The sequence below is a fragment of the Aspergillus pseudotamarii genome (genome assembly GCF_009193445.1).
Source record: "Aspergillus pseudotamarii strain CBS 117625 unplaced genomic scaffold BDV38scaffold_88, whole genome shotgun sequence".
Taxonomy (NCBI): Eukaryota; Fungi; Ascomycota; class Eurotiomycetes; order Eurotiales; family Aspergillaceae; genus Aspergillus; species Aspergillus pseudotamarii.
Window position 1 is genome coordinate 432 of NW_022475102.1, and position 24,458 is coordinate 24,889.

The 24,458-nt window shown below is 45.0% G+C and overlaps 9 protein-coding genes across 9 annotated transcripts; 5 read left to right on the plus strand and 4 right to left on the minus strand.

Annotated features, from left to right (window-relative positions):
* Positions 1–830: 830 nt before the first annotated feature.
* rps1 (40S ribosomal protein eS1) lies at positions 831–2,132 on the minus strand. The gene is made up of 4 exons (XM_032052697.1): positions 1,782–2,132; positions 1,709–1,734; positions 1,116–1,617; positions 831–1,062 (listed from the first exon to the last, which is right to left on the minus strand). The coding sequence occupies exons 1-4, from the start codon at positions 1,875–1,877 to the stop codon at positions 919–921; spliced, it is 768 nt and encodes a 255-aa protein (XP_031908242.1). The 5' UTR covers positions 1,878–2,132; the 3' UTR covers positions 831–918.
* Positions 2,133–2,627: 495 nt separating this feature from the next.
* Positions 2,628–3,692, plus strand: BDV38DRAFT_215445 (transcription elongation factor 1 family protein). The gene is made up of 5 exons (XM_032052699.1): positions 2,628–2,801; positions 2,860–2,916; positions 3,018–3,062; positions 3,114–3,252; positions 3,308–3,692. Exons 2-5 carry the CDS (start codon positions 2,914–2,916, stop codon positions 3,484–3,486), a joined length of 366 nt encoding a protein of 121 aa, XP_031908243.1. The 5' UTR covers positions 2,628–2,801; positions 2,860–2,913; the 3' UTR covers positions 3,487–3,692.
* A 1-nt stretch (position 3,693) lies between these two features.
* Positions 3,694–5,055, minus strand: BDV38DRAFT_215469 (uracil phosphoribosyltransferase). The gene is made up of 4 exons (XM_032052700.1): positions 4,632–5,055; positions 4,208–4,566; positions 3,981–4,152; positions 3,694–3,918 (listed from the first exon to the last, which is right to left on the minus strand). The coding sequence occupies exons 1-4, from the start codon at positions 4,790–4,792 to the stop codon at positions 3,867–3,869; spliced, it is 744 nt and encodes a 247-aa protein (XP_031908244.1). The 5' UTR covers positions 4,793–5,055; the 3' UTR covers positions 3,694–3,866.
* A 185-nt stretch (positions 5,056–5,240) lies between these two features.
* Positions 5,241–8,115, plus strand: BDV38DRAFT_297114 (WAPL family protein; the record flags this gene model as incomplete). Its single annotated transcript, XM_032063065.1, has 2 exons — positions 5,241–7,783; positions 7,834–8,115. Exons 1-2 carry the CDS (start codon positions 5,633–5,635, stop codon positions 8,113–8,115), a joined length of 2,433 nt encoding a protein of 810 aa, XP_031908245.1. The 5' UTR covers positions 5,241–5,632.
* Positions 8,116–8,311: 196 nt separating this feature from the next.
* Positions 8,312–9,616, plus strand: rhbA (Rheb family small GTPase rhbA). Its single transcript, XM_032052701.1, has 4 exons — positions 8,312–8,868; positions 8,952–9,091; positions 9,142–9,270; positions 9,334–9,616. Exons 1-4 carry the CDS (start codon positions 8,814–8,816, stop codon positions 9,571–9,573), a joined length of 564 nt encoding a protein of 187 aa, XP_031908246.1. The 5' UTR covers positions 8,312–8,813; the 3' UTR covers positions 9,574–9,616.
* A 981-nt stretch (positions 9,617–10,597) lies between these two features.
* BDV38DRAFT_261903 (serine--tRNA ligase SES1) lies at positions 10,598–12,869 on the plus strand. The gene is made up of 7 exons (XM_032056052.1): positions 10,598–10,933; positions 10,999–11,069; positions 11,167–11,328; positions 11,389–11,810; positions 11,858–11,948; positions 12,000–12,368; positions 12,430–12,869. The coding sequence occupies exons 1-7, from the start codon at positions 10,801–10,803 to the stop codon at positions 12,604–12,606; spliced, it is 1,425 nt and encodes a 474-aa protein (XP_031908247.1). The 5' UTR covers positions 10,598–10,800; the 3' UTR covers positions 12,607–12,869.
* A 178-nt stretch (positions 12,870–13,047) lies between these two features.
* BDV38DRAFT_215554 (D-3-phosphoglycerate dehydrogenase) lies at positions 13,048–15,273 on the plus strand. The gene is made up of 7 exons (XM_032052702.1): positions 13,048–13,527; positions 13,589–13,896; positions 13,950–14,539; positions 14,607–14,649; positions 14,718–14,776; positions 14,831–14,912; positions 14,968–15,273. Exons 1-7 carry the CDS (start codon positions 13,244–13,246, stop codon positions 14,994–14,996), a joined length of 1,395 nt encoding a protein of 464 aa, XP_031908248.1. The 5' UTR covers positions 13,048–13,243; the 3' UTR covers positions 14,997–15,273.
* A 19-nt stretch (positions 15,274–15,292) lies between these two features.
* Positions 15,293–17,739, minus strand: BDV38DRAFT_215596 (CDC2/CDK family serine/threonine-protein kinase). Its single transcript, XM_032052703.1, has 8 exons — positions 17,448–17,739; positions 17,315–17,396; positions 17,162–17,258; positions 16,956–17,110; positions 16,877–16,904; positions 16,614–16,827; positions 16,371–16,565; positions 15,293–16,286 (listed from the first exon to the last, which is right to left on the minus strand). The coding sequence occupies exons 1-8, from the start codon at positions 17,555–17,557 to the stop codon at positions 15,551–15,553; spliced, it is 1,617 nt and encodes a 538-aa protein (XP_031908249.1). The 5' UTR covers positions 17,558–17,739; the 3' UTR covers positions 15,293–15,550.
* A 339-nt stretch (positions 17,740–18,078) lies between these two features.
* On the minus strand, positions 18,079–23,974 carry BDV38DRAFT_261945 (putative P-type ATPase). Its single transcript, XM_032056053.1, has 21 exons — positions 23,634–23,974; positions 23,034–23,570; positions 22,642–22,983; positions 22,452–22,586; positions 22,332–22,398; positions 22,133–22,264; positions 21,731–22,080; positions 21,541–21,686; positions 21,383–21,490; positions 21,026–21,332; positions 20,789–20,942; positions 20,392–20,724; positions 20,262–20,344; positions 20,079–20,213; positions 19,767–19,999; positions 19,592–19,715; positions 19,494–19,539; positions 19,260–19,410; positions 19,043–19,191; positions 18,192–18,995; positions 18,079–18,133 (listed from the first exon to the last, which is right to left on the minus strand). Exons 1-20 carry the CDS (start codon positions 23,646–23,648, stop codon positions 18,709–18,711), a joined length of 3,834 nt encoding a protein of 1,277 aa, XP_031908250.1. The 5' UTR covers positions 23,649–23,974; the 3' UTR covers positions 18,079–18,133; positions 18,192–18,708.
* Positions 23,975–24,458: the final 484 nt, after the last annotated feature.

Sequence of the window (24,458 nt, forward strand, 5' to 3'; positions counted from 1 at the left end):
AGAACCACAACATAAGACTTAGTAATATAATTTAAAAAAAATATTTATAAGTTTCCTAGATAATTCAGTGATCTTTCATACTAAGGATATATATTAATTATTAAAGATAGATCTAGAGGTATTGTCTTAATATTAATTTCTCTCTAAGATAGCTAGCTGTCTGGTAGAGATGAGCCGCCCCACAGGTGTTCGCAGCAACCAGTTGCACAAAACACTACGTGCTGTAACACCAGGTACCATAACCATAACTATAACTAACTCAAGCCACTTAAACTTCAGTCCTCAAGACAGATTTTCAACCCACCCATGTATTTACCAATGACAGTCCAACAGTAAGTAGGTCCTGCAGCTGATCGAATCAATATTCAGCACCCGTACATCTGCCTGTTAGCTTACTACAAGCCCTCCAAGTAATCTATGCTCACTAGCCCAAAGGACAAAGCCAGACAACAATAAATACTAGAAGTGGAGTGTATTTAAGATGTGTGTTACAACTAGCCACCTAAAGATATCAAAACTCAATGAGTAGGCCCTATGTAATGGCAGTGACCAGTTGGATATGCTTTGACAAAGACCACATTAAATGGCAAGACAACTTCCCTGCAAGGGGATATGTAAGGGGATACACACATACTGGCACACAGACTATTAAACTACAGCATTTGACAGCTAGGTCAAGTGAAATATGCAACAACTGGGCCGGTTCTATTTGTTTGCATTCACATAACGAAATCAATTCATAGTCTTTTTGAATTACCGACGCCGCCTACCTTACACATGAACGACCTTCGTTGTCGTTGATCGGAGACATAAGTTGGAATATTCCCCCTCCTTCTTCTATCTTCGATCAAGAGGCAGCGACAGTTTTGATTCTAGAGAGGATTTTGCCTTTACTTCCCACGGTGATCAATGGAAGATCTAGACGCTCTCAAGAACCTGCTCCTTGAACTCCCTCTCAACCTTGTGACCCTTGTCGTCGGTGGTAGATTCGCCATGTAGGTTCAGCAAAGCGCCCAGATCAAACTTAGGGGCCTTGAGAAGCTTAACCTTGCGGATGTGGACCTGGGAGCATCTTAGTTTCCGATTCAAACCGGAGGATAGGAGACACCACAAACATTCTGAAGAGGATAGATTCCTTGCGTCGCCTTCTCAATCTCGCGGCCAATAACCTCAGGGATAAGCTTCGTGGTGAGTTGAGAAAGAGTGCAGCTGGCGGCCTCCCGCTGCATGATCTCGGTCATCTTCTTGCGAATGGCACGGATCTGAGAGGAGCGGGCGTATGTGGTCTTCTTGATCTGGTTGGGACGCCTCTTGGTGAAAGCGATGGCAAACAGACGAAGGAGGTAGTCGTCGGTCGTCTTCACGGTGACGTTGGCTTCGATGAGCGACTGCCACTTGCGGACCAGGGATCGCAGTTTATCAGTAGTGAAGTCGAGGCCGTGGAAGTTGGTCAAACAGTTCTTTCCTTGGATCTCATCCACACGAAGCTTAACCTTACGGAAAGCGTGGTCTTCGTCGTTCTGCAAGTCGGCAAGGGAAACCTCGAAAATCCGGCCCTTGAGCGAGTCGTTTGCATTTTTGAGACCACTGGTGCGGTTCACCAGAGTCTTTCCCACACTTTAGAGCTTCTTGTCAGTCGTTTGCCGATACATATGGTCTCCGTTCTTCTCTCAAAGAGGGGATTGGAATTTATGTAGAAAGAACATACTCTCTGATCTGGAAAGTGGAGGGTGCCTGTACACTATTAGCAACGTTCGCGGAACTACACCAATTGTAACTACCTTCACAGAGTACTCATCCTTCCTGGAGAAAGGATCAACGGTCCTCTTCTTGATACCCTTCTTGCCCTTGGACAAGCGCTTGTTCCTGGAAGACATTAGCAACCAAGGTCGTTGTCCCGCATTGTCACGTCGATGTGAGATTTGGCATACTTTCCAACAGCCATAGCTGCGACTCAGGTCTATCTTGCAGTGGTCGAAGACAGACAAATATATCACACCACACGGTCTGGTGGAGGGAGTCGATGGGATTGACGCTGCTGGTCGGCGGAATAAGAGTTGAAATCAAAATCCCACAGAAAAGTTTGGCTAAGCGAGAGTGCCGGCCCTATCCAAGATTATATAATATTGCCCCCCACAAATGGGGCCATTAAGACAGTATGATTGGATGCTTCGATACACAAGTCACGTGAGGATACGTATCTGTATCTTATACTCCGTATCTTGGATATAATAAGCATGTACTACAGGGAGAACAAGGTTATAATGTCCTCTATGCATGGTCTTCGCCTTTTCCTATTTTGTAGGCAGTAAAACTATTGTAATGATAGATCCTTTCGAGCTCTCGCAAATCTCCAATTAAGCGTACTACAATGGAACTTTATTCGGGACGGCAGTTGTTGGTTGATATGAAGTATTGACTGATGTGTGGGGTGAAGTATCTCGTCGTATTCCTACACATGCCTTTCTCTACCAGCACGTATCCACTGCTAAGTACAGGTATGTTGAATACGGAGGAAGCCTCTGGCTTATTAATAATTTAGAGCTGCATGGGAACTAAGCTATAGATGCTCTTTACCTACTAGTACACTGTTATAACCGTGCCATGTCAGTGTGGACGCGAGTGATGTAATCGGCATTACAGGGGCGGAGTGCTGTAAGCCCCCATAACATACATGGTCTTCATTTCCTTATCTGTGTTATAATCCCGTACAGAGTATCACCCTAGGTCTCTAAGCTACAGTATCCAATCTACTGCCCCTGTTTTTGTGGGGATACGCATTGATACCAGCTAGAAAAATAGTAAGTACATAACTAAACCTACACACGCTGCAACTAATCAGATATGTGGATATCTTAGTTGTCCTACACTGAAAACAAGCTCTTAAGCACCCACGAAGCGTTCGAAAGAAGCATGGTAGGTTGCCCCTCTGAAGTGTGGCCCCGGGACATGTAGAGAAGGAGCCAAAAGAGAAAGAAATATCATAGTCCAATGACTGAGTCTTTATTCGGTGACAGGGCAAGCGGAAGAAGTCAAGTAGACAACCACAAGGACCAAAGAAGGTGAGCAGCCCTGGAACGGGCGATGATTATTGAGACTAATAATGGAGTTAGAGAGAACCATTGCCCACAACTTTCGCATGTCTTTTCTGTAACCACGAGAATTCTATTGTGGTGAAACTAGACAAGAAGCTGGGGCTGGGAAATTTGTCCTGTAAGGTGTGTGGGCAGAGGTTTCAAACCGGTATTAATTGTGAGTTCACAAACGTACTAATCTTAGTACCATTTCTGACAAATTCATGCACTAGATCTTTCTGCTGCTGTCGATGTATATTCGGATTGGGTAGATGCTTGTGATGCAGTTGCTAAGGATACTGCCAACAGATACGAAGATAATAATGCCGCTGGTCTGCGATCAAATGAGTATACTGTGTCTTCTAGTGGGCAAGATGCTGAATACGATGATGAAGATCGTGCGGGTGCATAAGTGGATGACGATTGATACAAGTAATTTCAGTTATGTGATGTTGGCGCACAATATAAAGGTCCAGTAGCTTTCCTGTGGTAGCTGTTTCCAAGTTATGACCGTTGTCCTGCCTTTGCGGACTCGCTTATTCAATATTTTTTTTTGGCAATTAGCTGGCTTCGATACTAGGGATAATGGATGCCTGCAGTGATATTATAATGGTATAAATCTTGTGGTTACCCATGCCTCATAAATCAATAACTCCAGCTAAGGATTTGAAGTAATATGCGCAACACGACTACACTGTACTGAAATTATGCATATACGCGCCAAAACAATTTCGAGGAAACTTGTAATGCTTAATGAGCAATGCTAAACTAGACCCCATTCTGTGATTGGCGTCACAGTGTATAGTATCGATCACCAAAATCACCAAGTCCAGGGATAATGTACCTGTGTTGTAGCAACCAGTTAGCGAGGTAATCCAGAAAAAGGGAGAATAGAAGTGGATCAACTTTTTCTCATCCAAGCCTTGGTCAATAAAAGCAGTTACGACCCTGAGCTTAGGGAAGCGCTCCGCAAAGTCTGCGACTCCTGAAGGGCTTGCGATAAGGTTGAGGAATAGAATACGGTCTTCTGGTACACCCTTCGCCTTGAGAATTTCGACAGCGAGAGTCGCCGAACCCCCTGAATCGATAGCAATTAATATCACTCTATAGTCTAAGAAGGGTTTTTGACCCACCAGTTGCAAACATTGGATCAAGGAGTAAAACCCATCGACTGGAGATATCAGCAGGAAGCTTTTCGTAAAAAAGCTTCGGTTTGCATGTTTCCTCATCTCTCTGTATAAGTATTTTCCCAATGCGAACTGATCGACAGCAATCTCTCAAGCCCTGCTCCATTGCTTCGCCTGCTCTCATGATAGATACGCCGCATATTTTACCTTCGAATTTGACACCGAGATAGGTACGGCCTACAGGAGTTGTCACCGCTTGCTCAACCACTGGAAGGTGGTTTAGACCCTCTTCCACCAATAAACGGATGATTCTGTTGGAATAGAATATGAAATCGGCACGTCCAGTTCTCTTATCCCTGATCATACTATGGAGTTGTTAGTATGGGTATCCCATGTTGACCTAAAAATTCTCTATAGACGTATGACTTACGTCAGAAGAGCGATCAGCTGGGGTGTTTGAGGCAAGACATGGACATTTTCATAAGGAATGTCTTTCGACACTGTCGCTGTTGGCTTCTCGCCATCAGGTCTGTAAATTGGGCCAACTCCTTGGGCAGGAGAAGGGACCGCTTCCAATCGTTCATCAGACATTGTCAATGAAAATTTTGGTATAGTTCTTAATAGATGGATGGAGGTGCGAAGGGCGGAAAAAAAAAGGCTAGTGGTCCCACTGAGGGTCTACTAAACTTGCGTGGAAGTACTATGTAATGAAGTTGTAGCCAGGAAGAGAGAGAGATCAAGCAGACGCAGATAGCGCGTAAGTGCGATAGTAGCTTGGACTAATGATGGCGGCTGGTTTTCTAATTGGACTACGAAATACTCTACATAAAACCAGCAAAGAAATATAGTTATCGCGGCCTAGATGGGTGGTTCTACTAAGGTAACAACAAGACTAGTTAGTAGAATATAATTTAGCATAAGACCTAGCCCAGTTAATTTATACTCAATATTGTGTCGTCCGCGACTCCGCGCTCCCCGCTCAATCTGGAGAACTTCGGCAAATTTGATTTACATCAACGTTACCTTAAAAAACCAGCTATGATGCACGAGATCTGGATATACAGTTGATATTGTATCACCACCATACTTACACTCTGAGAGTTCAACTAAATATCAAATCAGGCTGTGGAGTTTTTTTTATAACTGTTTTGTTGGTTGCAACCTTGGTCACTGGTTCACAACTGTACCAATTTATTACTACCTACACCTCCATGGAGCACCCACATCCACGAATGTGTAGTAGTTTCTTTAAAAGCTCATTCCAATAACTCCATCTATTTTTGCATATCGTAATTGAAACCTAACAACTCGGCGCCAATATTCCTACTGCTTATACACTGTTCTCGCAAGCCTCCCGAACCTGTTTTCTTTAACAATCCACACGAGAGTCTCATACATACCGGCCTTGCCTATACATGTGGTGTTTGAAAGATGCGCGAGAAAACTAAGAGACTTGTGACTTACGGTAAACCAAGCTCACCTAAGTCTCACAATCCCAAGAACAGGGTAAATGAGATTTCAGCGACTTCCATTATCTCTAGTGAGGCTGAAGGCTCAAACACTTGTCCCTGTTCAAGTACCTTGACTCGATCATCTGGGAGTGATTTTAAGCAACTCTATGGCGTTGACTCACTTGGTCATATTCCTGACACGCACATATCAGGTTCCCAGAATAGCCGTGAGAAAGCCTATGATGTCACCGGAACAAAGCGCAGAAAGCTCCTTGGGGAAAAGGCGCAGCAAATTCAGGAGCACAGTGTGAGTGCTGGTAATCAAATTGGGCCGGTATTTGCGCATGAAAGTTCCATGATGTTTGGTGAAACCGGAGGTTCTGATTGTGTCAGTGCCAACGAGGCCCTCCATATGGACAAAGCTCGAAACCAAAGTGATGGTTGTTGCCTTCCAAAGGAAGCTCAGGCTGAGCCCGAAAAAATTGAACAGACTTCTACAGAAATGACCTATATGCTTCAATCGCCTCGGGATAGCAGATTCTCTCTCAAGACTGACAGGCTTTCTACATCATATCTCAGTGGCATGGATGCAACCAGACACCGAACGAAACAATCAAGTCTCCGAAAGAGATTAGTTGATTCATTAAACTCAACAGAAGAGGCTTCACTAGATTGCCTGTCAGATGGTGAATGCCAGCCTGACGGCCAGACGTCCTCTAGCCATATCTGGAAAGGAAACGATCGACAGCGTACTGCGTATATACATCGATCTAAGGTTCCTGGTACAGAGAATATCCAACAGTCGACTAATTCCAGACCCTCGATATCTGGAAGGTCTAGGGTTACTTATGCACACCAGCGTTCCTTCCTAAATGATGCTTCTGTGTTAGGCCATACTGAAGAACCTGGCCTATTAGTTTCCTCGAGATGTCATAACCTTAGGCAACCACGGCCAAATTCAGGACTCCTATCTCAAACCAACCCGCATGTTGAAGACGAGGAAAGCCTCGACAACAGGCCGGTTCGAAGCATTCACGAGCTAAGACAGGCTGGAGACAATGCACGCTTTTGGGAAACAGTAGATTTGATCTTCGAAGATATCGAGGACCCTCACAGTTCCGCTTCGGAAGTGTGCAATGGTTTTGTTCAACTGTGTACCAAACTTATGGAGCCTCGAGTTTTGGACCGTTTCTCTGAGGCCGGGTTTGACGAACGACTCGTGAAATGCATGACAGGTGGTGGCTTTGATATAGTTTCAATCACTCTTGCTCTATGCGCTTATAGATTGATATGTACCAGCGGCTGTTTCTCGTCTACACTCCCAACATCCATTTGGCCCAAACTTTTGGATAAATCCCCCGCTCTACTTGACGTCCAAGACGATATATCAGTTACCGCGAAACAGCGATCTATCGGCCTATCAAAGGCTGTCCAAGCAACTCTGAAGAGTCTTCTACCACGGTTATCCCTTGCGATATATGGAGAGCAGCCGATCTCAACTATTTCACCGCGTTTGCTGATTCTTATGAATCTTCAATCTTCTCTAGCTGTATATCAAGAGAAGGGCACCAATGTTAATATCCCTGCACCCCTTTTAACACTCATTATTAAGTTGTTATCACCCGAGGCTTGTGAAAATGCAGAGTTTCCTCTGCGCTTTGAACGTTATCTGACGCTCATCCTGACTTTGTCGATCCTTGAAACTTACACAATCCTATCGGGCCCATTGGATCCCGACTGCTGCATCTCCTTACGGTCACTTACTCAGTGTTATAAATTTCTTTATCCGAACCAGTGTGACCAAAGCCGGCGGATTCTGATTCTATACATTCGAGTACTACTAAACCTTACCAACAGGGACTCATCTTTTTGTGAGGAGTGCTGCAGAACTGAAATTGTTGGCGGGCTTGTCAAGGTCATAATTTCGGAATTCTGCGCTGTGCCTGAAGAAACCATTGGTAAAGAAAATAGCTCACTGGATGCAGTAATATTAGCTTTGGGTGCTCTTATTAATCTTGCAGAGAAAAGTGAATCATCGAGAGCTATTTTTCTGGAGTCGACAAGTAATTCTGAGTCTTCCCTGGGTTTGCTCTTACAACAATTTTCTACTAGCATCGGTTCTGTTCCCCAGGTAAGGCAGTACTATGAACATTCAATTTTAGTGCCTAATGCAGAATTTAGGCACACTCCGTTCCCGAGGTGCAGTATAACGTTGCTGTCGGTTACTTGTCAATTCTTCTAGTTACACTTTGTTTGAATCACATGGCATTGGCCCAGGTCAAGGTTTCTCTAGACGGCAAAGGACTTGCAGCGGCACTATCCACGGCCGAGGAATTCCTACAATATTATCGAAAGGTTGAGAAAGATTCGCGATTGTTCGAGACACGACACGGAGATGGAACCGACCTTACCCCAAGATTAGAGCGAATTATTCACCAGATACGAGAGGAGGAGCGAAAATGATCCAGGCAAAGTTTGCAGAATGTCACGCTATTAAAGTATAGCTACATTTTCTATCATCAGTTCATCTACTCTCGCCCCCGTCTTGGGTTATGTCTCTTTTAGGCCGTCTGGCAATGCAATTGGAAATCTCTTTACCTATACTTGACAATAGCTAGCTAGTCATGCAAGGGGAAAAAATTGATGTAAAACTAGTTTGGAGACGAATTTTCATATTGACGACCAAGTTGGACATGATAGTTGGCACTTGAGGTGTTCGATTACTACTTACCTAGATTATATTAGTAGCTAAGGAGAGTACTAAGTAGCCATGCTATGTAGATACGAGGTATGACATAATAAAATCTTAACCGTTTGACTTGTTTGCGTTTTTCAATGGAACTACTACTACCTCAGGTATCCAGTCAGTTCGGATAGTCATACTTTAACTGATTTGCCACCCGCACGACAACTCTGTTGTTCATCATCAAACGCTGCCTCTAACCCGAATACAATTGTTTTGGTTTCCACTCAAAGTTCTATTTCGGCGAGCTCCCTGCTATCGGTGCTTTCGTGTTACTGGTTGAGACCTGGTTCGGACACCCCTTTCGCCGCGGCTATAGAGACACGCAATCCTTGGTAGCGGGATATATATTTCTTCTGATAGCGAATTATATTATCCTAGCGGATTATTGTTCCCCAGATTATTATAATCTGTGGAAATGCCTACTGCACCAAAGCAGCGAAAGATAGCTATCGTTGGTAGTCGGTCTGTGGGTATGTATAGGACGAGGACCTCCACTTTTGTGCTGAACTAGCTGTTATCTGTGCGGAGTCTTGGTCACTGACAGAGCCTATAGGTAAATCTTCCCTTACAGTTCGATTTGTTGAGCATCATTTTGTAGAAAGTTATTATCCGACTATCGAGAACACGTTTAGTCGAATCATCAAGTACAACGGCCAAGATTTTGCAACGGAGATTGTTGACACAGCTGGTCAAGTAAGGATAATGGTAGCGAAGTGTCCTTCTAGAAGCTAATGTTGAATCAGGATGAGTACAGTATCTTGAACTCTAAGCATTTTATTGGAATTCATGGGTATATCATTGTCTACTCGGTGGCGTCTCGCCAGTCTTTCGATATGGTGAGGGTCATTCGAGACAAGATACTAAATCACCTTGTGAGTGTTGGGCGGCCGACGCCGATCCCTTTGTTTACTTTAGAAACTGAGATTAGACGATAGGGAGCCGATTATGTGCCCCTTGTGGTCGTCGGAAACAAAAGTGATTTGAAATCCGAACAACGTCAAGTATCATTGGACGAAGGCCGGGGCTTAGGAGAAGACTTCCATTGTGCTTTTACCGAGGCTAGCGCCCGTCTTGGTTACAATGTCGAGAAAGCCTTCGATTTAATGATAGGGGAGATCGAGAAGTCTCAAAATCCGTCGCAGCCCACAGGAGGAAATAAGTGTGTTGTAATGTGATATGGAAACTGAAGCAACGTGAATAAGCATAGAACCCAAATTGCTTCCACTGACTGCCGGTTGCTGCGAGACAACGAAGGGAAGTCTCATGTGCTCACTATATGCTCGCGGACGGAATGTTTTGCAATGGTGTGATGAAGACAATTTTTTTCTAAGCTCCCTGCGGAGTACGCAGCTTGAAGTTTGTTTTGTTTCCAACCTTTGCCCTTCTTCCTACCCCGACGCTTCCCTATTCGTCTCCTTATACAACCACTTTCTCTACCCCATCTTCTATTACTTTTGTGGCGTTCCTCAATCTCATTGTCTCTTTTAATAGCCATGTCTTTGGAGATAATGGATGTTTCAAGCTAAATATATGGCGACTAATAGAATAGATAAGTACGGGCTCGAGATTTTTATGGATGAAGTCGGCATGTACTTGCTATCTGATTCCTTATAAAAGACCTATCGGAAGATTCACCCGCTTCCCTCCAATCCCGGGGGAAGGAACTTTTTGGCTTGCCGTTTTACGTGGCAACAGGAGTTGCTCGCAGAGCGAAGAATAGGGATGGTAGAACCGACCCACCCCAGGAACTAACAGGTTCCATATCACAAGCAAGATACCTAAATCTTAGACCAATGAGATTTTTATTCTAGTTTGCACTGAAATTGGCATTCCACTTAAATAGAACATGGGCAGCGGAGACACTAAATAGAAGTATTTTCTGAAACAATTACGCATCATATGGAAAGACACTGTGCAGGCCTGGGGATCTCTGCTTTTCGGATGCAACTGCCACTGAGGGTTTTGTAAACCTCCATATCCACTAATAACTTGTGATGGGGGTTGCATAACTCTGGAGAACTGGGTGAGGTATCAAAAGTGAAAATCTGCTGGGTGCTTAGCTTAAACGGCGAGTTTTTCTGACCAACTCTAAAGTATGTCTCAATGGCGGACTATACCAGACCAGGCCTAGGGGTCCTATCCAGAGGACGTACTAGTAAAAATTTAGTCAATTCTGCTGATTAAGCCACTGCCCCTCATGAGAGTTAAATTACTTCCATGCATAGTTTATGCCCTAATGGCTCGAGGCCACCCAAGATTTTACCCCTCACATTGACCGTGACCAAGACTAGGACCTCTGGGGCTCCTGTTCATTCACTCTACATTGCCGAATCTGAGAGCCTAACCTGCTAGGGCCAGTCAACCGACCATTCTTTTAGACTTACGCCTTCAGTTCCTACAAGATGCTCGATATTGCTGACTTCGTCAGTGACCGCGGTGGAAACCCAAACAAGGTCAAGGAGAGTCAGCGGAAACGATTTGCTCCAGAAAATGTCGTCGATGAAGTTCTTACACTATATGAAGAAGCCCGCCGAGGTACGTTTTTCGAAGATTTCATTGTTTCACCGAAGAAGGTTAGCAGACTCTGAAACACGCTGCAGCACGGTACGAAGTCATGCAGATAGGCTCCCAGATTAATGGACTTCAAAAGGAAATTGGGAAGAAAAAAAAGGTCTGTCTCACGCATGGCTACAAGTATATTTGTTCTTTCTCCCAACCTTCTGCTGCTATCAAATTCATACTAATATTTAACACCGCCCCCCAAACAGAACAAGGAAGATGCAAGTTCTCTTCTGGAAGAGAAAGCTGCGCTTGAACAACGCAAGAAAGAAGCCGAAGACCTTGCTCTTCAAAAGGAAAAGCAAAGAGACAGCAAACTTCGAACAATTGGTAATTATGTGCATGATTCGGTCCCTGTGAGCAATAACGAAGTAGGTGTCTATCACCCACCAAAAGTTTCGTTTGGGAAAGGAACTGACATGCGCCATAAGGACGATAATGTAGTTGTTAAGACATGGGTGCCCGGGAATGTCACTGTCGAGAAGCGCGATTGCCTTTCTCATCATGAAGTTCTCACTCGCCTTGACGGCTACGACCCCGAACGTGGTGTCAAGGTTGTCGGCCACCGTGGATACTGCTTGACTGGGTATGGACTTTTCTTAAATCTTGCACTGATCAACTACGGCTTGGAATTCCTTTGGGGAAAGGGTTATAAGCCGAACCAGCCGCCTCAATTCATGCTGAAGGACATGATGGCAAAAACAGCCCAGCTTGAGCAATTTGACGAGGAATTGTATAAAGTAACAGAAAGTGAGGACAAATCTACAGATAAATACCTCATCGCCACTTCAGAACAGCCGTTGTCAGCTTTGCATGATGGTGAATGGCTCCAGGACAAGGATCTCCCAATCAAGTGAGTGGGGCGAGTACATTTTAATAATTTAGCTAATCAAGAGACAGGTATGCTGGATATAGCACATGCTACCGCAAAGAAGCAGGAGCTCATGGTAAAGACGCTTGGGGTATTTTCCGCGTCCATCAGTTTGAGAAAGTAAGGAGTATCACAGCACGTCCTAAAGTTCCGTTTCTCATTGAGGCATAGATCGAGCAATTTGTCCTTACCAAACCGGAACAATCATGGGAAGCTTTCGAGGAGATGATGGCTACATCGGAAGAGTTCTACAAATCTCTTGGGCTTCCCTATCAGATAGTTGCCATTGTGTCCGGAGCCTTAAACAATGCGGCGTCTAAGAAATACGACCTCGAAGCCTGGTTCCCATTTCAAGGAGAGTACAAGGAGCTTGTTTCTTGCTCCAACTGCACAGATTATCAAGCTCGGGCTTTGGAAATTCGGTATGGCACTAAGAAAGCGACAGATGTTAAGAAGTCGTATGTTCATGCTTTGAATGCTACGCTGTGTGCTACTGAGCGGACGCTTTGCTGTATTCTTGAGAATTATCAAAAGGAGGATGTACGTGTTATTTTGATATTGACTCAATTCTCAAAAACTGGCTGACATACATATATTACAGGGATTTATTGTGCCAGAGCCCCTTCGGAAATACATCCCAGGTGCCCCGGAGTTTCTCCCTTATACCAAGGAACTCCCGAAGGATAGCACTTCCCAGAAAGCTAAGGGCAAGCAGAGTTCTAAGGCAGCAAGTGGTGCGGAAGAAGCCACAAAGAAGATACAGGATTTACGGGTGTGAGTGCCAAAGGCTCTGAAAAGTTACTGCTCTATCTGGAATGATATCTACAGCAATGGAGACAATGGCAAATCTCATTGCATGGTGTTGTGAGACGAGAACATGTTAGCATGTAGACTATTTGTAGAAGGTAGATAGGATGAGTTTCTTTCGCGTCAAATGGTAATAGAATTAACTGTACATGATTTCAATCTATAACAGCGAAAATTAGGGGTAATACCTCTCCATATTTGAATATGTCAAGTAGATGAGAATAGGATTATACCCTATGTTAGTGTATGAAAGGGCTGCGAAAGAGTGGAAGAGAAATTTAAATCGACCAGCTCATTTTAGAGTGGGGTTTGGGTCGGTCCCGCCTTTTACCCCTCCATGTTGGCGGTCCACTACACCCATATCTCCGATGAGTCAAAACGAAAAAAAAAGATAGAAAATTTTAAAAGAAGTAAGAGCTAAAGAGAAAAGTGTGTCAGAGGGATTTCACGGTGGGCCTCCGGTCCCGGAGTCTCCCAATTTACATATGAAATACAACGACTTCTCCCATTCCATATCCAATACTCTCAACTACCCGTCTCTCCTACATTCCCTTCACCACTTGATATCTTCTACCTGACTTATTTTAAGTCTTGATCATCTTGGCACAATGTCAGCCATTCCCCAAGAAATCAACAGTCATCAAGCCTCAAGCCTTTCTCCCAACGCATCGTTTCAGTCCGGCCCTTCCAGTCATGGAAACTCTGTTTTCACCAACCGCACGATCCCTTTGCCCAATGCCAAGCATTTGAAGCCATTCGCTACTGAAGATATAAAGGTTCTTCTTTTGGAGAATGTAAATCAAACGGGGCGAGATATTCTTACAAAGCAAGGCTATCAAGTAGAATTTCTAAAGTCATCGCTTCCTGAAGACCAGCTCATAGAAAAGATTCGGTGAGTCGAAGCCAGCATTGATATTCCATACTTTGGTATAGTGCACTAACCGTCCTTCAAGAGATGTGCACGTCATCGGTATACGTTCGAAGACGAAGCTCACAGCTCGTATTCTGAAAGAGGCTCGGAACCTTATAGTCATCGGCTGTTTTTGTATTGGAACAAACCAAGTAGACCTCCAATACGCTGCAGAACACGGCATTGCTGTATTCAACTCTCCATTCAGCAACTCTCGAAGCGTTGCTGAGTTGGTTATTGCTGAGATTATTGCACTAGCTCGGCAACTCGGTGACCGGTCTAACGAGATGCACAATGGCACTTGGAACAAAGTAAGTAACAAGTGCTGGGAGATACGTGGGAAGACATTGGGTATGTATTATGTATCGTCTTGGTAGGAAAACTCAGTTGACTTTTGTGGATAGGTATAATTGGTTACGGCCATATTGGTTCCCAGCTATCGGTTCTAGCGGAGGCCATGGGCATGTCAGTTCTTTACTATGATGTGGTGAATCTGATGGCACTGGGCACTGCCCGTCAGGTTCCTACTCTAGAAAGTCTACTTTCCCAGTCAGACTTCGTCACATGCCATGTGCCGGAACTTCCGGAAACAAAAAACATGATAGGACAACGCCAGTTTGAACAAATGCGGGACGGCAGTTATTTGATTAATGCTAGTCGAGGAAGTGTCGTTGACATCCCGGCATTGATCCACGCGATGCGGTCTGGCAAGGTGGCCGGGGCTGCACTTGATGTCTACCCGAACGAACCTGCTGGAAATGGTGACTACTTCAATAGCGACCTTAACAACTGGGCAGCGGATCTTCGAAGCCTTAAGAACGTGATCCTTACTCCTCACATCGGAGGTAGCACTGAAGAAGCGCAGCGTGCTATTGGTGTGGAGGTGGGAGACGCTTTAGTGAGATATGTCAACGAAGGCACAACTTTAGGTGCAGTCAACCTTCCTGAAGTCGCTCTTCGTTCCTTGACCATGGATGAACCGGAACATGCTCGAGTACGTCAACTATCATTATATTGCCAGTTTCATGCGGTGGAAACCGTCGTTAATTCTTTAACTACAGGTGATCTACATCCATCAAAATATTCCTGGCGTCTTACGGAAAGGTGCGTTTAATAACTGATGTGCTTGTGTGTGCGTGTGTGTGTATGGAAACCAGGACTAATAATATTAGTGAACGAGATCCTCGGAGACCACAACGTCGATAAGCAAATGACCGATAGCAGAGGTGACGTGCGTTATAAGCTACCCATACTTGGATAATATCTCAACGTTAACTATGTATAGGTGGCCTACCTAATGGCTGATATCAGCAATGTTGATAACACTACTATCAAAGATCTCTACGAGAGGCTTGAAAGCCTTTCATGTACGGGTCCCTTATCTTCTAATTCAGCCGTAATGCTAACAACTAGTTGCTTTAGCTCGGATTATGACACGGATATTATATTGAGGACATCTCGGCGTATAGAGGCCTCACACAAAGATTAGTTATTGGTAGATTTAATCTCGGTAGAACCCATCCCTCAACGGCCCAAATCTACCATCTGCTAAACAAGCAAGTTATCGATTTTTATGCTACCGCCGCGCTAGTTAGTGATTGAGTGACTGAAATATTTGGTTATTGATTTTATCAGGCGGTGTCCGGATAATGGAAACATCAGGTATTGTTGCTCATATTCGACGCATGATACTGATGCCTACGGAGGAATGTTTGTTCAACACTTTGGCCTTATTGTGCCTTTTATTTCTCTCAGTACCTTGAGTCCTGCCTTTAATTGAAGCAGGTAAACTTGCCTTCGGCTTGCCATCCAAGTGCTAGATTCACAAAGTAATAACAGAGCCCTGCAAGCTGTAATAGACCTATGTAGTAATCGTTTCAACTTCCCAGACACAATAGCGTTTGCAAGACTTGCCACCTTAAAGAAGGCTTGATAAGTGCACATTGAAGCACAACCATATTGCATAAGGCTCCTTGTGTCTTGAAAAATACGATTGGCTATCAATCTACCTTCGATATAGATCCCTGTCTGCAGGCCGAGATCCGTCCCTAAAGCTTGGGCTTCGGCTGCGCCTCCTTGAAGGATTCTCCCTTGTATAATCTCGCCTGTTGTTTACATATGCATCTCGAGGCTGCTCCCCTACGCCATTATAAGTCGGAACATAAGAATCCACATTGCTGTCTGGCCGCCCGCCAAAACGACCCAAATGGTTCCTGTCGCGTCCTACCCGACCGGGGTAGCTTGGCACCCATCCCTGGTGAGAGGGCAGTGGAGGCTTAGGCGGCAGGCCTCCTTCCCTCTGCCATGACGAAAGAGCCCGATGTGAATCATCCTGCTTCATCCGACTCGGATGTGGTTCATTACCCCGACTATCAAAAGATCGTCGGGGGGCATTCCCCTGACTGCCATGAGAGTTTGATTTCCCAAAACGCGCCGCACCGGGTATGCGACTATTTCTGGAATCCGCACCGGTTCGGTTTCCAGAATTCGAGCTCCAGCCACCATTATGGCCCATGCCCACGGAACCTCCAGCAGGGGCTGGGGGCATACCTGCTCGCTGCCCCCGGAACCTTCTTCTATCAAATTCGTGCGAGTCCTCGAAACGGGGAAGCTCACCGGGGTGCGCAGGTAGGGGATGATTGGAGAAATACGGGTGTTTCAACGCGTCGATGGCATTTATTCTTTTTCGCCAATCAAGTTTCAAGAGCTCCCCTAACAAGGATATAGCGGCTGGATCTTGCCTATCAATGTGTCAACCTCATTTTTCCACAGTATTGTATGAAGGCGCCGTTAGGCTTGATCTTGAGGACGATGGATGCCCGTACTCTTTAAAGACCTCAGATAGATTACCTGGCTTGCTGCCAAAGCTTTTCACACCTTCGCAGCCTGGGAGCGAGGTCCAGCCAGGCATGTTCTCTTCGGAAGGTGTGCCCACAAGGTTAAATATAAGCTGGGCTTGGTTAAGATCACTAGTGCCGGCAAGGATTGGCTTGCCCTTGAACATTTCGCCGAAAACGCACCTGTCACTATCAGAAAGCTAATCACGAGGTTTAAACTGAAAGAATTACCCAACACCCCACATATCGATTGCAGTTGTATAGCGTCGTAGTTGAAGAAGGAGTTCTGGAGGGCGGTACCATCGTGTCACAACTAACGTGGTATAGTCTCTTTTAGCCTCCCCTCCACCCTTTCCAGGCAGGGGAGGAGGCTCATCATACGGTCGAGCTAGTCCGAAATCGGCAATCTGAAGAATACCTTTGTTACTGATAAGTAGGTTGGCCGCTGTGAGAGTTAGTTACAAGGTTCGTCATCGCGCTGTATGGGAACTGACCTTTCATATCACGATGCAATATTCGATTCTGCATCAAGTTAGACACATATTCTGGAATTTTTTATGGAAATGGTATTACCCCATGCAGATACTTGAGTCCTTCGAGGAGCTGCAGCATGTAGCATTTAATCTGAGGTTCACTGAATCGCACAGCTGGGTTTTCTAAGAGCCCCGATAGGTCGTGTTCCATATAGGGTGTGACCATGTACATGCTCGGTTTCTTTCGGCCTTCCCCTGGCTCAATGGTCAGCTCCTCCCTCAAGGAGAATGTGGAGTCCTTCCTACCTTTGCTTCGTTCCACAGCCATTTCTCTGAGCTGGAGGATATTACCGTGGGAAAGCATTTTCAAGAGTTTGATTTCACGAAGAGCAGTAATAGGAAACTTCATCGGGATGTATTAGCCCCCCAGCCTTGCTGCTCAGCAGGTAGCCATCTTACCCCATCCTTCTCATTATGCATGAGGATCTTCTTTAGAGCGACGGTTGAGCCATCTCTTTTCGATCGCGCCTTGTAGACTTCACTGGCCAGAAATTTCAATATATTGACTTGCCTACAGAACGCGGGCACCTACCCAAACGTGCCTTCACCAAGCTTACCAAGGAACTCATACTCACGGATGCTAGTGCATCCGCGAAATCGAGAGTTTCCATTGTTATCCCGTTCGAGAGAAGCTATCACCATTTTCTCTTAATAGCGACAAGCAATACTTATTTCTTGTACTGTAAGGCGAATGGCCCGCCCCAATGAATGGCTATTGTTCTGTACCAAGAGGCTTGCCCAAGTTGAACTGCTGATGATAGGACTCAGTCAACCGAGGATATACTCGTAGTAAGTTTGGCGTACCAGTATTATCAGGGTGACGCGCAATCCACTGAGGGTTGGAAACTGAATACCATTAGGTCAGGGATGGAAAGTAGGATAGAGGTCTGTAGGTGGTATGTCGTATCGGCAAACCGCACAGCGGAGGTAACTATCGCTAGATAGGACTAATCATAACAGGCCTCACACTTTAGTGTTTAGCGAGTGATAAGGGCTCGCATCCAGTCATGGTAATTGTTGTATTCGTCGAGGCATGGTCGATAAATACCTTTAACGCATGTCGCCCTCGAGACCAGAAAAGGCGTGGGGTTCACGTGATCATAAAACCGGCGTCTGAATGGTCTCGGTGCCATTCATGGATTTTGCTCTTATTTCTCCGTATTAGTTCCCATCCGGCCCTTTCAAGTTATATCGTTAAGAAGAAAGGAAGATCTTAAAAGGTATCTCTAGATGACTTTCTTTCACTGATGAAACCTGAACTGACTATATTATATACAGACATGGCTGCGAATCACCCCATTCATATTCACCCAGCACGTCCTCTTTACCGTTTTACAGCTACGGCTTTAGGCGCTAGCATGTGGTTTTTTGTACGGGCCTAATCATAGATTCCCTTTCAATGAATGACACTAACTATAGTTGCTGACAACTAGCTAATGTACCGAGCCAAAAAGGATGGCCCTGCTTTATTGGGATGGAAGCATCCGTGGGAGCACTAAGTACGATAAAACCAAATCAATCACAGAACGAGCTCCGAGACACTGTGAATCAATTAGCCGTCCTCGCTTCGCGATGTTTTCCAGCTAGACAATAAAGGCGCGTGCAAACATCACTTCTCTATTTCTCCTTGCTCAGTGTTACAGGATTGTCGAATTGGCAGTAGCTTATTTACGGCAGCGTAATCGACTCATGAAGATGTTGGGCTATGAGACATAACAGATGCGGTGTATGCTTTCTAGAAGTAGAATCCTGTCGCTCTACCAAAATGGTGATGACTTGATTTTTCGGGCCAGTTACTCTTGCATTTCCTCCAGCAGCACCTTGTATTGACGGCGCTTTTTGTGGTGGCCAGGCCGTAAAAGTCCGTAGGCTCGCCCTAAGGCCCGAGCAAGACTGGGGAAAAGTGCACGCTCCGCGATGCAAGAGAAAATGAAGCTGCTCACGGCAAGTGCAAGGAGCGAAATAGCGAAATTCCCTGATAGGAATGTTAACTGCATAATTTGCCCTACCCACCTAGAGGGCCTGAAGAGCATATAACATGAGATGATCAAGTCTACCACAACGACAGAGATGAAGGCTCCTGCTGACTGTTAGCGGCAGACTAAAATAGCAATAACGGGTACTAACTATTTGATCTCATAGGCTCCCGGAATGGAGGTCCCACGCTGAGAACAACACTTGCTAGCGTGTACTGAAAGCACGAGATCAGGAACAGGGTAGTGTTCTCAGAGTTCTCAATATTACTATTATCCAAATCGATCTTTGGGGGCTTGAACCTGTAAGTTAGGGTTAGTAAGGGCTTCTCAACTTGTACCCTTCGAGGTTACCGCAAATATAAACATACCATGGCTGTGACTGGACGGCTTTGTAGGCCACAAGTTGAGCCAGAATACAAATCACGATTTGGCCGAGTAATGGCGTCAGTACCTTTCGCGAGACAAGGTCGGCAGTTGGGCGTTTTCGGGAGAGTACGGGATAGGGACCGGTCCATCCCACTTTGGAAGATGGGTCAGCGTGAAAATTTTTGTAATAACCTTATATGGTTCTTCTGGTGTCCGGGTCGAGCTTTGTCACTTACTAAAAATTGCGATTGGCAATATGAGAACCAAATCTATGAACAGAAACTAGAACAAGTCAGTAATTATGATACACCGGGTCCATTCTTTTGATACGTACTTGAAAATCACCTAAGTTTGATGCTGACGTGTACAGAAAACTGACAGTGGAGAATTGAATAGCAGAGTAGAGACTCATATATTTGAAGCAACAAAAGCTCGTAACTAAGGCAGCTCTTCCTTCCCTGTGAACTAGTTAACAGAAACGGCTGCTCCATTTGAGAGGGCAAATATACCTGATCAAAGTTGGCACGCAGGATACATCAAATTGGCGACTTGTGAATGGAGCAGCCACAGATGCTTCAGCATCAGAAAGCGATATCCCAACATCTGCAGCTTTCAACGCGCCACAATCATTGGCGCCATCACCACAAAAGCCACAGCAATAATCAAGTGACTGAAGTTTCTCCACAAGTTCGTGTTTTTCATCAGGTGACATTCTAGCGAACACTTTGGTACGCACGAGCATCTGGATTCAAGTGAGCTGATGTCTTATCCAATGAACCTAACTTGGAGTGTCATGTTTGACGAACGAAAGATGTACATACTCGTCGAAGTATAGTCTCATCGCCAAAGTCCAAAATCCATCTAAATACTTCTCCGCTGACCGCAAGCGAAAAATCGTGTTTATTGAAGACATTTACAGGTATAGACAAGTCAAAATCCGTTGAATTTACGGAAGGCTATGGCTTGTCAGTTCCGTTTCGTAAATAATAGAGGGTATGTCGCACCACCAGTGTGTTTGGATCAAGCTTCAATGCTGGGTTATCTACACTCTCCCAGCAAAGTGAAGCTGTCAAATCATGAGGACGACCTGCGTGGTGTTAGCCTAGGAGAACAGAGCAAGCAGTACTAACTAACCTTCTACAATGTGCGGTATAAAGCATTGCTCACTTTTGCTGACCATGCCACACTCACGAGCGACACTAACTGCAGTAAGTATATTGTCTCCTGTGCACATGACGGTCCGGATTCCTGCTTGGTTCAGTTCAGCAATGGTCTCAGTAGTTGCTGACTTCAGCTTGTTTTCAAATATAATGAAGCCAATGAATTCCAGATCACTTTCTGCATCTCCACGTGTCATTTTTTGCACTTTCATCCAGCTCAACTTCGGTTCGTATCTAGCGGCGCAGGCAATTACCCGATAGCCTTTATGGGTGTACTGGCTTAATAGATCTTCAAAGTCTCGAGGCACTAATATAGTTAAGATGAATGTTAGCGCCATGCTTTGTGCTCGTGTCCCATTGGATGTACTGACGACTGTCTGGAAGACATATGGCTCTGACGCTTTCTGGTGCACCCTTGACGAAGATGCTAGCACCATTGTCACCAAATTGCCTTACAACAACGCTCGCGCGTCGAAGTTCAGAAACAAATTCAAAATTTCGTAAAATACCAAGTTCAAGTGGTGCCTTCATCGTTCTGATATAAGTATTCACGATTATATGCATTTCAAGTCGAAGAGTACGATCTGGTACAGGAAAAGTACACTTACAGTGAAATTATTCCGGAGAAGATTCTCTGAAAGGGCAGGTGGCTTTGCAATGGAAGGCATTATTGTTTCAAATTTGGAACCTGGCTGTTCAGGACCATGACTACCGCCTTCTTGGTAAGACCAGCCAGTAAATTCGAACATTTTCACGTCTAGAGGGTCACCTAGAAGCTCGCCGTCCACGACTCTCAATGAGTGGCAGGTGGCCATGATGTAGGTCAAAACATCACGCTTCTTGTAGTCGTATGAAGTGTCAAATGTTGAAGCTGCCGGAGACCCTAGAGTCACGTCCGAGAGTAAGTCTGATAGCCTTATAATAGTTAGCTATAGCTGAAATACGAGCGACTGAGTATGACAAACCCCATTTCTCGATTTACAGTCCGCACCCCAAGAACATCCAATCCATCTTCCGTTAAGGTTCCTGTTTTATCAAAACAGATCACGTCTAATTTACCCCCAACATTTACCCTACGGGCCAGCTTAGCGCAGCTAGGACGCATTCAAAACATGATACTCACCTTTGTGGGCTAATGCAAAAAATCTTTTGACTTTTCAATCGCGAAAGCGCAAAGTTCGTACCAATTGTGAGTGTAGCGGGCAAAGCAGGTGGAACAATGATTGTTATCAAATCGAGTGCTCTGACAATGATCAAATGCCAGGAGAGCTAGGTAAAGTTAGCTTGTTCCGCAATGGTTTATGGATGCTTACACCTAGTCGGATAAAGTTGAAAAAGGAAGCCACAAAGCCTAAAATGGCGACCATTGCCATAACAGATATGTAACGAAATGAATCTCGATAGAATTTGAAGCCAGAGGGCTTTGGGAAAAGCATGGAGCGAACCAACGCGCCTTTTGTTGTCAAAAATCCCGTTCGGACGACAATTGCTAAGGCAATGGCATCGTCATCATCAACATTATGAGGGCGCCGTGCCCGGATGACTTTTGTTCCACTGAAAAGAAAATGCTTTGCTATGTTTGGATGAACAGAGGGGGTGTTGAGATTGAGATACTGAAGTCCATCATCTGTTAACGGGGTTTTGGACACGGGAACGGATTCACCTGGCCCTGTCAGCGCTTCCTATCAAAAAGTGCACATAATATACGGACAGACCAGTGAGCATGCTCTCATTTACGATGCAGTCACCTGACAATAATATGCAGTCGCAAGGGACTTGGCTAAGCGATGGATCGGAGAACTCGAATACATCACCCGGGACAAGTTCTCGAGAGGGAACAGACCTCCCTTAGCGTAAGTCAGCAACTAACCGACAAAATGTCATAGAAGACTAATTGTGAAGACACAAACTCACAAAAACCATTCCTAAGCACACGAATGTCACATTCAAATAAGGAGATCTCCCTCAGGCGAGTCATAGTCTGAAAAGTGTTAAGAAGTTACATGTGTTGTCAAGACAGAGGTAGTGACTTACCGACTTGGTCTCAATTATTGTTGCACCAATGCTGAAGACAGAGATAAGGAATATACAGATAGCATAGTAGTAATACTCATCCAAAGACCAAAGAACAAGGCTCGCAAGTTGAAAAATATAAAATGGATGAAAGGCCTTTACTGGTAAGAATTTCCCTTCGATAGAATGCGACAGGGCTTTCATTACTTACTTCATCCATGAGAAGCTGAAACAATGATTTCTGCTGAATGTCAAGAAGATTCTTGCCGAAAATCTGCTCTCGACTATCACGATCATCGGCATCTAGTCCGCTTCGCATCACTTTCGCATTTGTCCATAAAGGATCCTTCCAACCGCTTATTAGGCAGAACTTGTCTTCCAGAGGATGGTAGAAGAACCGAAGGTATCTATAGTCAATATAACGTAAGAAAGAGATAGTGGGGTCATTTTCTTCGTCGAAGGTATGACTGTTTGGGTCTGCAAATACGCTAGAAAGTGGACGCCCATAAGCCTGACTGCGAACTTGGCATACGCTAAATTGATTCCATTGGTCCTGTAAAGTCTTAGGTGGAGCGAGGACCGTCTGGAATAATGGTTACTCACCTCAATGGCAACCCATTGACAAGTGCGAAGAGCCGTGGGTTTCCCTGTCAATCGTACTCGCCATCTTGGAAACCATCGGAAAACGAGATAAGCGAAGCCAAGGGACAGGACACATAACAGAGAGTATAGAACTAAGCCAGAAATTTTGGTTGAAAATCCGGCGATCACAAGCGTTAAATCCTCCGATTCAATGTATATTTTCTGGTTGAGCCTGCTATCAAATCGTCGGTCCTGTGCATACGAACTAACAGAGATATGCCGGCCGGGTAGGAGGGGGTCTTCAGCGGAACATCTAGAACATGACGGTCGTTTTGACCTAAATGACGATCTGACAGACACATTTGGCGGACTAACATCACCTACGGCCAGATTGTCGGCTTCGCTCTCAGCGTCCAGAGCATCTTCATCTGGCCACTCCACAAAGTCCTCTTCATCACGAAAGTACGTAAAGCTGACCACCGAGTCCTTCCGGTTGCGACGATGAGAGAAAGAAACAACACTTGATGGAATGCTTTCGGAGATGGGTCCATCAAAAACCTACTCAACATTGGTTATGCCTGACACATAAGTAGAAATATAATTTATAAGAAACAAACGCACCTCGTGTCGAGCCATCTCTACGTCTGAGACAACGCTATAACTACGGAGGTATCAGCAATGCCCAAAACACCGTTCTTTAGCTTGGTTCTTGAGACCTGCTTCGCATAGAGTCACGCCGGTGGCTAATCATAGACCGCGAGAGCTCAGGCACCTGAGGCTCTGTTGGCGATAGCCTCGAGTCCTTCACTGTTTCATACATCTTCACAATCGGCTGCTTGGACGTCCCTCCAAGTAACGGGGAAGGAAGGAGAAAGAAAGGAAATAAAAGCAGGGCTTATGGTAACATGGGTCAGTGGACGACAGACACAATTGTAGCCAATGTGTTTCGAGGTCTAGTTTCATGAACTGTGTGGAACCGGTCCATAGAATGTATGACTACCCAAGAGCGACCTAGTCAGCCTATGGCGTTGCATTTTTATCAACACGTGACTCAAATCGTACTTACGGTTTTCCTTATCAGTTCTGATCTGATGGCTATGGTACGTACAGGGTTGAAGATCGGTCTTCATAAAATCAAAACCTTCTGGGGTATTCAGGGAGGTACGGTAACAACTTGTGCCACATCGATCATCTACATTGGGGCGATTTAATACTAGCATGTTGATATGACAATTAGGGGCAATGACAGAGTTATTATGTGGAGCGACAATGGTATCTATGGGTAAGGTACTAGTAGTAGCAGCTATTTCTGTAAGTAATACTCAATATCAATCTAGAGCAGGATAGTAAAGTAAATCCAGCCAGCCTGCGTACTTTCACAAAATGTCACACCAGTGAATATTATAGCTGCTTGTATGATTCTATAAAGGAATTACATCATCTCAC